The sequence below is a fragment of the Dreissena polymorpha genome, chromosome 7, assembly GCF_020536995.1.
Source record: "Dreissena polymorpha isolate Duluth1 chromosome 7, UMN_Dpol_1.0, whole genome shotgun sequence".
NCBI lineage: Eukaryota > Metazoa > Mollusca > Bivalvia > Myida > Dreissenidae > Dreissena > Dreissena polymorpha.
Window position 1 is genome coordinate 14,499,965 of NC_068361.1, and position 13,030 is coordinate 14,512,994.

The following is a 13,030-nucleotide window of genomic DNA, read 5'->3' on the forward strand; positions in this document are numbered from 1 at the left end:
GTTCTTATCAACATATTCCACATATAAGTTTATATTATTATCATATTGACACCTGAGATATAGCCATTACTGACCACAGGTACGTGATTTGAATAATTTTATAGGTGAATCACTATACACTGTGACATGCAAATAACAAATATTTGGCCCTTGTGGTTTCAGCTAAGATTGTGTAAATGTTTTCAATACATTATTAACAGGAATACGTCCATTGGGCGATGCTAAATATAAGCCCAGATAAAATATCTAAACTTACTTAGAAGAAGACAAACACATGATTGTACACACTAAATATTAAGTCCATAACCCGTGTGGTTTCAGATAAGAACAAACTAGGTTGAGAAACACCTTTACATGCCAAATAAAATCTCTCTCGGCTGTGCAGTTTCGGATTTTTTAAAGTTTTCACAAAATACTTATAAGGAAATAAATAACTTCCAACGCACGGCTACTCTTGACCAAACGGGAATTAATCTAACAAACTGTGTAGAGGACAAATTTAAAGTGGAACCCACGTACTATTAAATCTCTGACCTTTGAAATTAAATCGAAGAAGAATTAGTAGTATTGCTATCACAATAATATGTATGGGGCTCTAAATACAAACAGTTAACCCTTATATTGTACAAGTTATGCCTGGTTTACAACGCCATGCCTGCCTAAAAGCATGTGTATGATGATTTAAATGAATAACCTCTGTTATCTGGTATGCAAGCCTATCCGTTATAGGGTCTAGAAGAATATCAAACTTTAGGCATATTGAATTCTAAAGTAGGCATTAAAAATCGACCCAACAAGCATGCGTATACATGTATCAGCAAAATGGGAATTAAAGATGTTCGGACATTACATTGATCAGAGTTCCGAATTTAGCCTCGTTAGCTAAGTACGAAAATATTGAAGCGAGACTTCGAGATATTTCATATAGTATCGATTATAAGTGAAACGGTATATTCAGTGGAAGATTTAAGACGCCAAATACATAGTGACCACCACTTTTCGAAAACTTAACTATCATTCATCGTGGGGGGAAAATGATAAACATATATAAACGTCCTTCAACCGAGTACATTGGAGAATTATCTCTCTCGATGTATCGCTGTGCAAATACCCTATCAGTTAAATGTTCGTTACGCAGTATTCATACAATCTGCTCGAGTGTATTGAGTGATTTCAGTCGCGGTAAGTTTATTTTTTATTAGCAAACTTTCGAAGAATTGTTAATGTTTACTTAAATTAATTTTAGAGACGTTTAATTTTTAAAGTAAAAGTTAATATTTGGTGTCACACATATTTATTAAATTATTAAATTATTTTGAAATAGACAATTTCGAAACACTTTTAAAGTATGTGTATTTAATTACGACTGAAGCGTGTCAACTTTCTGCTAAATTTTGCTTGTCCTTTGCGTCATATTTTTCAGTTTGTCAATCAATATTTTATATATAAAAATGAATTCAAATATTTGGCATGTGTATAAATGATCAAATATGGAACGGCTGATCTTAAAATATAAAGAAAAAAAGAAATGAAAATTCATATTTTAATCGCGAAGTCGTTGTGAAAAATAGAGGAATTAAACACGATTTTAGTGCAATATCATTTTTTTGCGAAACATTGGATCCTCTTACAGATCAACAGAATTATTCAGGCCTGAAGATAATATGTTGGATTAGGGTTCCGATTAATTTCTTACAAATTGTCGTGCTAACCTGTGAGTTATCTTTCGTTATCATTATATTTAACTGTTTAACTACTATTATTAGTATGTACATGCAGCCGACTGAACATGGCAGAAGGAGGCATCGATCGTACCATGTCAGAAACTGAAAGCGTTCCCCGATCCAACAGCCTGTACAGCTGTAACTCTCGGGTAAGTCAGTGACTGAACGCGATCCCAAACATAGCAGCTTGTACAGTCGTCTTTCTCGGGTAAGGCATGAGTTGAAAATGTTTTCAGACAAAGCACATTGTATAGGAAACACTCTCAAACAAGACACTGCAGCCTGTACAGCTGTCGCACACGGATAAGTTATTAATTGAGAGGATTTCCAGACACAGCAACTGGCACATTCGTCACCCACGGGTTAGGCAGATATGGAGGAGCTCAGCACCCTGTGCAGTCGGTACCCTCAGGTATGTCAGGGACAGAGAGACGAAGCAATGTGTGCAGCCGTCACTCTCAAATTAGTCTGCAGGAAATATTTGTATCCATGTTAATAGTTTAGCAAAACTATTAAAGTACCACAAAACATTATACAAACGGATTATCATCTCCATTTAGTTATACATTCCTGTCCTGCCTCGATGATACGTTTAGGCCCAAACTTAAGATGATCAGTTGTAAATAAAATATGTACACTTTCAGATATTTGTTGTATAATTCCCGAAATCATGTCTTATGAACAACACAATACAAAAGTGTTAGCACTTAAAATGTTTATAATACACTTGTGTAAATTGAGTCTGAACACAACTTTGAAATGTATATTTACCGAATGTTCCATTAATAGTATGCTCATATTGGCGTTCTTTACTTTTCTGTGTATGCTGTTCTTAGTATATACCATATTTAACTAGATTTAGATTGAACAATATTCTATGCAGAATCAGAGACTTATACAACATATTTTAATTTGAATACCTGTGATTTCAAAAATAATCATCTAGACTCAGCGTATAGATTTATTATAATTTATGATAATTTACGAGTGCGACGGTTGTTCTGACCGGATTTGAAGTCTGCAGTCTTCAACTTGTGGTAGTATAAGCAGTGTCTTTTAGTCACGCTTAGCCCCTCTAGTTGTGTCTTATAGTCACACTGTAAATTTAAGTTGTGTCTTGTATTCACACTTGGTGAGTCTATTTGTGAGTTGTAGTCACAATAGTTTAAATAAGGTTAAAGCCCAAAAGAAATGTCCGTAAGGGTGACAGATGATCGGTAGCTGCGGAATCCGACAGCCAGAGTGCAGAAATATCCGTTCACGTATCATTTCAGTTAATGAAAAAACATCGTCTTTATGTTCCCAAAAAAATTTGCTCATAATATCATTAGAATTATTGTCTTAACCCTATTTATATCAATTATTTACATAATATTTTACTTTTACTGTGTTTTGATATTGTAGCCGACATTGTTTTATTATAAAGTGTCTTACAGCATTTTTATTTATATCACACGATTTTAGATTTTGAATCCTTTATTTAATGCTTCATAATAGTACCAATCACTCTTATTTTTTTTTATCAAATTTATATACAAACATATGTTTTGTACAACGCCATTGAAAATAATTATATAAATAAGCGTTTCAACAAATTAGCAAAATTCAAGTTTCAGAATAACCCGTTATTTTAAACTCACAGTGTCTACTACTATATTATTCGGGTTTTATATCTAAGAGCCTAATTCGATTACAGTCAACGTTGTTTGCCTTCATTGCAACACTAAAAATGCACGCAAACATTACAATGACGATACTGAATCAAACATTAACGTAATTTGCCCTCATGATAATAAAAGGATACCCTTTGCTAGTGTGTATAAACAGAACTAAACAAAAGTTCAAACATGAATTGTCGTATTGTAATAATTAAGACGGGTACACTTGAAAGGAACAAATCTTCGAATTTTTAACAATATCCTTAAATATGTTCACTTAAAATTATTCGATGTTTCAAAAAAGCCTATATAATTGTAAAAGCAACACAATACTAAATCGAAAAGTATGGATTTACCCAGGACTCGAACCCGTGACAATTGGAAGCAAAAGCTTTGATGCTACCTCTAAGACACATGGGCTTTAATGTGTGTCAGCGAAACATTAACGCTATATTAGATCTCAAGGTATTCTCCAATTAACCGAGGAAAATAGTAAAAATATTGCACGGACTTCAAATTACATTTTGTATGATTGTCCAATAATGAACCAACATTTTCCTTAGTTAGGAGTGTTATGTAGTTTTAAAATAATGCATTTTATTTTCAAAATCTATTAATACGTTTAGGAAAAATACTGTAACTAAACTGTAAAGAAGTTTGACTACTACAAACACATTGCTGTATAAACATGTCTGTATCTATATTAATACGCGTAATATAGTTCTGTTTTTGATCGTCTATACACACTACAAATGCAACTTAATGCAAATTAATGTGTTCACAAAACTAAACAAAATACACAAGTGTGCATGCATTTATTTAACGGCGAACTGTTAATGGTATTATTAAATAATTCAACATTCAATGTAATCGTATATCAGCAGGCATTTCACTTTTTTGCATCAATGGTTGGAAATGATATATTTCAACTAACGTTCGGGATGTGTATTTGAAGTGTGTATAGTTTAAAACATTAATACTGCGCATTTAAATTAGTAATAATATGATTTTTTTGTTGTTGTCAGAATTATGTCGAAAGCGTGTCAATGGAGATGTGTACTATACTGAACCGGCTTGGGTACGGCGAGGAGATTAGACGGAGACGCATTGAGAAGTACAAGGAGCGTGATAGGCTGCGTAATGCACGAACAAGTCGTTTAACTACCATCACATCTGGTAGCAAGGCAGAGGGATTGACCTGCTATTTTGAAAGTGACTGGGATTTTTTATTCGTGCTTAACGATGTCATCTGTGTGGAAGCTGGCATCAATCTTCCCACCTTACAAGAGGATATGGACGTGTACAGGATGGATACACTTGTATATCCAGGGTACTGTAGTTTGTTTCTAGAAAGACTTTCGCGTAGTCCTTCTAGATTTATTATAAATTCTCTATGTGAAAATGGATATGGAGGCATTCTATTATGTAGTGGTTTATTCTTAGATGAATTTTCGACATTTTGGGCTTCTACAAAGACACAGTCTCCAATCGAAATAGTACATCACGAACGCGCGGGTCCATCGATTCCGGAAACACTTAAAATGATTAAAGGTATTAACGGTGAACTAAATCAGGACCACGTATTAGCACTACGTTGTCACTGCCCAAGCATTCTAGAACGATGGGCCGCCAGACACCGCCATTGGCCGCCACCAGTCATAGTTCAAAGAGTCGTGTCATTTGGTGCTTACGTAACACCCGTAGGTTTAAAAGGAAGTGAGCGGAAGAACATCGATTGGAGGATTTGCTTCGATACCGGTGAAACAGAACTTGTAAACAACCTTAATGACACACAAGCGAAAGTGTACGTTTTGCTTAAATTTATCCTCAAAGATGTTTTAAGGCCTCGTAAGAAAGAAATAACATCGTACGTGATAAAAAATATAGTTTTATGGCAAGCTGAGAGAAACCCACAAAACAAGTTTTCTGCTCGGAGTTTGGTTCACTGGCTGCATGACGGACTGGGAGAACTTAGGACTGCTATTGAAACACAACAACTGTCATATTACATGATTCCGGATAGAAATTTAATGGCAGCAAATAGTTTTTCGGAAAAACAGCAAAGTAAATGGGTAGCAGATATTACGGACTTGATGGCGGAAGGTCCTAGGTTAATACTGAGATTGCCGAAGATACGACACGCCATCATCGCATCCCCAGAGCCGATGTTGTGGTTCAACAAAATAAGGACACTGCTGGAGATAGTATGGCAGGAGATGGCCAACAGAATAGAGCAATACGGTGATTTTGACGTGTCTGATATTATCCAGCAGGAGATAATACGACTCCAGCTACAGACACATATCGTGCTGCACAAAAGGATGCTCGAAGAAGGCTTTAATGGTGATATAGGTGATATTGTCATTAGAATATTATTGTAATGTATTCACGCGCATGAAACGCATGGAGCTAAGGTAGATTATCAGAGACATGCAAAGCAAGGCGGAATGATGTTTTGACTTGCATATCATCTTGCAGAATATAAGGAGACGAATAAGCAAGGAAATGAGACAAGTCCGTCAACGGATGTTTATTCTTTGAAGTGATGGCGGTTGTTTTAAGCCGAGTTTAAAATACAGTTAAAATTCGTCAGTGCTAAAACAATAAATGTCTTAAATGATGAAAAAGTTCCTTTAGTGACAAAACATTGTTTTCAAAGTTTCTAATGGGGAAGTATTTGTATATAATCTAAAATTTGGATTCTGACCTGATTAGTTTTGCATTGTGTCATAGTAAAGGATTAATGTGGGACCATGCTCATCAGCTTGGGCTAGTAAGTTGTGCTGTTGTAAATACAACATGTTCGCAAAACTATGCTTACGATTATGATTATTATCATTTAATTACTACTACTAAAACTACTTCTACTACAACTATTAGTACTATTACTACTACTACTACTACTACTACTACTACTACTACTACTACTACTACTACTACTACTACTACTACAACAACAACAACTACTACTACTACTACTACAACTACTACTATTACTACTTCTACTACTACTACTACTACTACTACTACTACTACTACTACTACTACTACTACTACTACTACTACCACTACTGCTACTACAACAACAACTACTACTACTGCTGCTACTACTACTACTACTACTACTACTACTACTACTTCTACTACTACTACTACTACTACTTCTACTTCTACTCCTACTACTACTACTACTACTACTACTACTACTACTACTACTACTACTACTACTACTACTACTACTACTACTACTACTACTACTACAACAACAACTACTACTACTACTACTACAACTACTACTATTACTACTTCTACTACTACTACTACTACTACTACTACTACTACTACTACTACTACTACTACTACTACCACTACTGCTACTACAACAACAACTACTACTACTGCTACTACTACTACTACTGATACAACAACAGCTATTCCTACTGCTACGTCTACTGCTCCTGCTGCTGCTACTGCTGCTACTACTGCTACAACAACAACAACTACTACTACTACTGTTACTACTACTTCTACTTCTGCGAAAAATATACTTATGCTAATAATAATAATAATAGTTACAATAATAATAATAATAATAATAATAATAATAATAATAATAAAAATAATAATAAAACTAATAATTATTATTATTAGTTGTATTATCATTATTATTGTTTTCGCATAAAGAAACCTTAATCCGACATGAGAAATCCTTTAAAATTGAAAAATATGCCTCGAGAAACTTAAATATCCCGAGGATCGCTATAGTCAAGATTAAAAGACTTAAGGTGCCGGGAAGTGATATTGTGTAAAACACTTGGGCAATGTAAAGAGATTTAGTAGGGGGGTAGCTCCTTGGGGGAGAGGAGTATCAGAGTGTATGTGGGCGTAGCAACTAATTCCGAGTGCCTGAAATTAATACATCGATGTACTCACCAATTTTTACACATAAATTGATCCTGACCACAGTCGAATACAGCCCATTCATGCAATATAAGTTGGACCGCGTTGCTATTGAGACATCGAGTTTCGGATTGTGGTACAATATGCGGTTTTACCGTGTGCTTAAATAAATCTTTATGTTTTCCCAGCGCTTAATAGAACCATCGACGCTAAATCAGCTAAAATATGTAAACATGTGGAATTTTATTCCCTTGGTTCCCCGCCAACGAATTTGTAGATTTTAAATTGAATGGTTTTTAACACTTTGCGAAAAACCGGCCTTAATTACGTAAATCTAGGCGAAGGTTGTTAGTTGGAATTATTGTGTATATCAAAAGAAACTTATATATAAGGATACATTTGTTTTGATGTTATATTATGATTTTATTTGCACACAAATATCTCAGTAAAAATTATGTTTTAGAAAATGACCTATATGTGTGTCTGTGTGACATTATATCTGACGGTATGTACATTTTCATATACTAAGTGTGATAGTTATTAGGAACAAAAGTATAGGTTGTCCGTTCTAGCGTAAATGATAATGTTATTAATTCACCAAATATTGTTCAATATAGGAACACGTTTGGTGTGATTTGTCCGATTATTTTGTCCGGTGTTTGTGTAAATGAATGGAGTTGTCAATTGAATTATTTTAGTGATTGTCATTGAGAAGAAAGAAAGTTTATCTCATACATGTGTATGAACTGCTGACTTTAAACAATTGTACCATGTATCATTTTACAATATTGCGTTGTTTTTACCGTTTAAATATGTGTTCGAATACTGTTAACAAAATCGCTTCACCAAATGAAATTGCCTTTAAAATAAAAGATATTTTATACTGAGAGCCCGTCCCTGTCTTTAATCGTAAAATTAGCACAGCCAACTGTAGCTCCCAACATAATGCTGTTTTAAACTCTGGTTTACATCCTACTCTACTGAAAAAAGGAATACATTTTATTAACAATTTAGTACTTTCAAATATAATACAGTTTGTGGAGACATGATGCTACTATGTCTCTAATGTACGTTTGCGCCTCGGGTACTACTTGGAAGTACTCTGGGTATTCTTAAGTATACCACTATGTATCCCGAGTAACGAAAATACGTCTAAAGGCACCTGCCCATACTCCGGGGTTCGTTTTAAGTAAATTTTCACAACCCCGTGTACTTTAAAGGATACGTTATAGTTATTTGCAATAAAAACAAACTCAAATGGGTAACTGTTTAGAACTCAAAAGCGTTCATTTCTTCGTTGAGGCTTTACAACTATTACATACTGCTTCTTGAGCCATATTTGTATATAGGGATAATACATGTTTTCGAGGACATGATCTCGTGCGCAGCACGAGGGCAGGAACGGATTTTGAGAGCGCCCGTAGATGATCGTGTCCGAGAAAATGTGTATTTTCGCTATTATTGCATAAACAAATCACACATACCAAAATAAATTAAAATAACATTGAAAACAATATGTTTTGTTCATTCGACATCGACAAAATAATTCGATTATTTCAATACAGTTCAAGGTTGTGTTTTAAATATGCCTCACTCGGTCTTAATCCGAAATTACGAGGCTTTACCTTCGGATAGGCAGTTTTCGATTTAAAATTTGTTTAAACAGTGGATTACTGCAAAGTTGAAATGCAGCCGCGCGAAGGAAGTAATGAGAAATTATTTTGGAATTTACAGCAAGAACGTTGAAGGTACATAAACACTTACATTTACAGCATAGTCTTTTGAAAGTGTTGAGTAAATAACCTTAACTTCATTGACGTTGCCAATAAAATAAAGCTGTTGTCAAAAGAGTGCAGATGGTATAATTTGAAAAGTGGATTAAAATAGTCATCATCCCTGCATGCATGAGGAAACTGGTGCTTATTCAGTTCCCCATCTATGCTTAGAAAGTCGTCGAAGGCTGGAGAAGGGAAGTAGCTGCACGTGGACCAGATTATGGATATGAAAAACACATAACAGGGCTTGAACGGCACGTGAATCGCCTTGATAATACACGATTTCTCCCGTTCAAGCCCTCCTTTTGCCAAGTTTCTGCACCCCGCCAGAGTGCATTATAGATAGAGTTTATGCAATAATTAATCATCAGCAGCCAGTTGTGTTCGGAAAACATAATAACAGCCGACTGACTAGTTTTTCAAGAAATAATTTTGGCTCAAAAATGTAATATTCACATCCAATTGTGCATGATTTGCATAAACATAGCCGTGCATGTCTTGACCGTGTGTTTTAGTGCGTTTTGCTTTTTCTGGATCCGTTAATGATTCCGTAAACGCAACCGCTTTTATAAGCATGCGTTACATGTAACACGTTTGAAAATCAGGCAATTAGTTGTAACTTCGTATAATAAAATAATATAAATATCTTCAAAGTAAAACACATTAATCCGTGGTATAAACCTATTAAAAACGGATGATCTCTTGTTAGTGAGAGACAAGAAGAAAAAAAACTTAACAGTTTTATCTCTGAATGCAATGGTTTTAAGGAATGAACATTTAATTTGGGTTTGTAGGTGTGTTTGTTTGAGATAAGTTTTGTTTGTGCTTGTGTTGGGCGATGCAATGCGATAAATGAATACAGAATGGATTAAATTGTACAAAAAATGATTTAATAAATGAATTAATAAATGAATGATCTAACGAGCACAAGAACAAACAAATGCACGATAGAACGAAAACATAAGTGGTAGTTTTTGGCCACTGGGATGTCAATTACTGAAACGCCGTTCTCCCAAACGACGTTTTCCCCCCATGCTCTGCTCTGACATGCCCTTACATGGTCATTATTTGTCACGTATCTGTAAAGCGGTGCAGTATATATACACGTTTTGTGTTCTTTTTTAAGTAATTTCAATGGATATGAATACCATGTCCATAAGATTAAGAATTGTATATTGTATTATACATCGTATTATCTGTATTTACATTTCATAGGGAATACATGCATCCTAGTATGTTGTCTGCATCCGAGAAGTTGTTTCATATTGAACTATTTAAATCAAAGTGGAGGCTGAGGATCAACTTGGAATGCATGTGCAAAAATAAATGATGCCGGGAAAATACTAGTTTTTTGTCCGAAAAGTATTTGTGTAGTCTTATATTTTATTTGTTAGACAAAAGTATTTATGCTTATTCATAGCGCAGGAAAGAGTCACCTGTTTTACTGTATACTATTACAAGTAAGTGGTATACTTGATAGTTTGGTTTAATGTGTAGACTACGCCTAAATGAGGTTTTCCGATCGAGATATCGGATTTAATATTTTCTATTTTTCTATTATTAGTTCTACGTTCACTATCGAAGGTTTCGTTTGATTCATTGGCGAAATTATCTTAACGTAAGACTTTTTCCTGTTTTTGTTAACAGCCTGGCTTGAACTCACGCTTGCAGGTTGAGTAATTTCGTAAGGTATTTTGGCAGCCACCTTAAACTAACTTACGTTGATTTGTCTCCATTTTTTTACCATTTTCTTCGTCGTTTCTATCTTTCAGAAATCGCCACATCTTCCAATCTTGTTGCTTTCGAAGTTTGACATGCCACTCAAGTCTAGTATTTTGTTAAGTTTACAGTTTTTGCACGAATATATCGCAATCCGGATAAATTATTTCTTACAACACAATTAAAGTGGATACTTAATATAATATTTAATCCAGCTACTTATAAAACATAAAAACTTCTATTCCGAACTACATTCGAAAACATGCATGTACATGGCAATTAGGAAACTCGCAAATGCGCATGCGTAACAGTTTAATACCGAACTTGTTCTAATGAACGAAGCAAAATAGAATATAATGTCACAAAAAATTGATACATAATACTTAAAATATACAATAACAGCACAGTTGTATATGATATCAAACATGGCATTGTTACATATTTGGGAATGAAGCGCTCCACATCTGGTAATGTGCTAAGCGATACGTTATTAAATATAAACCTTGTGAAACGTAACGAATATTTGGGGCATTATTAAATACATATAATAATCGAAATTTGTATCAAAGAAAAAACCCAAATTTAATACAATCTTCAAAAGGCGGTAACGCCTAGACAGTCCGTTCATTGCCTCGGGTATAATACGTCAAACATCGGTTTATTCCGTATGTATTCGTTGTGTGTTCGTTTCATACGTCATTTTTACGTTGCAATTCTTAGACACATGACTTTGCACACGGCCCCTCATAATATGCACACGTTACAATAAACTGTTTCATGGTTTATATTTGTATTTTGACTAGACAGCATCATGCACATAGCCGGATAGAAGGCACCATTTGTTTTGTAGCCGGGCGGCCGACTCCGGCTGTTATGCCGCCGCATGTATGTTGTAGTTCAGAATATTGTACGGACATTGAAAAGCATTTGTGTCAGAATTTAACCAACAAAAATGAATCACTCTGAAAACAAAAATGAAATTTTCTAACTTTATTATGCTTCAAAGTCTACGTCACACTTTACTCCGGATTTATTGTCTATGTCTAATGATGCTTGTACGTGTTGTTCCTGGACATGATGTGAATTTCAGTAATTGATTGCACTTGTTTGATTTCTGGACTGTGCTGTGGATGTTCACCCGTTTAGGGAAAACAAAACTACCAGTGTTGTCATCATTCCCTTGACCGGTCTGGCCGTGTGGGAAACATTGGATGACGACACTGGGGTGCTCCGCCAGTCAGGTATGTTGTAGGATGCAGAGAGTAATTCATCCGCAGGGAGGGACGTCCTTCCTTTCCGCTTGTCCAGTAAGCTTGTTCGTCTGACCGCCTCGACGGCGACGTCCCTCATAAACATTATAATTAGGCATTACAATTAAATGGATAATACGTTTTGTTATATTGTTTCAAAACAATGAAAAATTGCAATTCAGTTACACATTTGGAAACATAACTATCTTTAAAACTAATATACATGTAGTAAGTAACCTTGCAATATATTTGACTAAATATTGTATCGAAATGTATTTCAAATGATGTCATCATAAGTATATAGGATAAACACAAATAAACACATACAGTTTTTTATTTGTTGATTATAGTTGCAGCAAAATCCAAATTATCAGCTAATTGACAAGTCAAAGAACGTTTCATACAATTGCGATTTTCAGAATCAACTGGTCCTAATGTAAATTAATGACAGGCGTCATTTGAATGAATGCGTAAGATGGTACATGCAAGGTGCAATACTTTGGTTTACAATATCATTTTGAGGACTTTTTATGAACAGTTTTGTTGTTTTTCTATCTGTCTGCACTTATAACCAGAAAGCAAGAAATGTTGTTAAATTTAACCCATGTTTAGATTTAAAAACGCATGTTTTACAAACCTAATTGAAGACAGACACCCATTAGAAAGTTATCTGTTTTTAAATATAAAATATCAGCCTTGAATAAATAAAGCAATAGCACCAAGCTTATATCAATAATTTTAACAAAACCTATGGCTAAATATACACGTTTTTAAAACCTTATTAAATATAGCACGATGCTTGCCTTTTTTAATTACCGTTATCAAACAAACATGCTTCTCCGAGTATTGATTTTCAGTGCATGAGCTGATGATAGCTGAAGGGCGACATCTGCATATTAGCCATGACCATAGATGTTTAATATAGTGTGTTTCCGTTCGCAACAGGTGTTAACAACTGTAGACGCATAGCATATGTGTATGACGTTGTATTCTATAATTTGGCA

The 13,030-nt window shown here is 34.7% G+C and overlaps 2 protein-coding genes across 6 annotated transcripts in view; one reads left to right on the forward strand and one right to left on the reverse strand.

The window, feature by feature from the left end:
- Positions 1 to 13,030, reverse strand: part of LOC127839340 (BTB/POZ domain-containing protein 6-A-like) — a 170,368-nt gene that overhangs the window by 95,034 nt on the left and 62,304 nt on the right. The gene's annotated exons all lie outside the window — the stretch shown is intronic.
- LOC127839338 (uncharacterized) lies at positions 823 to 6,225 on the forward strand. 3 transcript variants are annotated; one of them, XM_052367671.1, is made up of 3 exons: positions 823 to 1,182; positions 1,767 to 1,873; positions 4,408 to 6,225. In XM_052367671.1, the coding sequence occupies exons 1-3, from the start codon at positions 1,035 to 1,037 to the stop codon at positions 5,761 to 5,763; spliced, it is 1,611 nt and encodes a 536-aa protein (XP_052223631.1). In that variant the 5' UTR covers positions 823 to 1,034; the 3' UTR covers positions 5,764 to 6,225. The 3 variants fall into 3 exon arrangements, with proteins under 3 accessions (XP_052223631.1, XP_052223633.1, XP_052223632.1); XM_052367673.1 differs by having other exon boundaries at positions 1,780 to 2,136; XM_052367672.1 differs by having other exon boundaries at positions 1,780 to 1,873.

What these genes read in the sequence shown, in the direction of transcription:
- LOC127839338 (XM_052367671.1), top strand. Translation starts at nt 1,035, where the DNA reads ATGATAAACATATATAAACGTCCTTCAACCGAGTACATTGGAGAATTA. An exon ending in ATTGAGTGATTTCAGTCGCG is followed by an intron (nt 1,183 to 1,766) that starts GTAAGTTTATTT and finishes TACTATTATTAG; the next exon opens with TATGTACATGCAGCCGACTG. An exon ending in TGTACAGCTGTAACTCTCGG is followed by an intron (nt 1,874 to 4,407) that starts GTAAGTCAGTGA and finishes TGTTGTTGTCAG; the next exon opens with AATTATGTCGAAAGCGTGTC.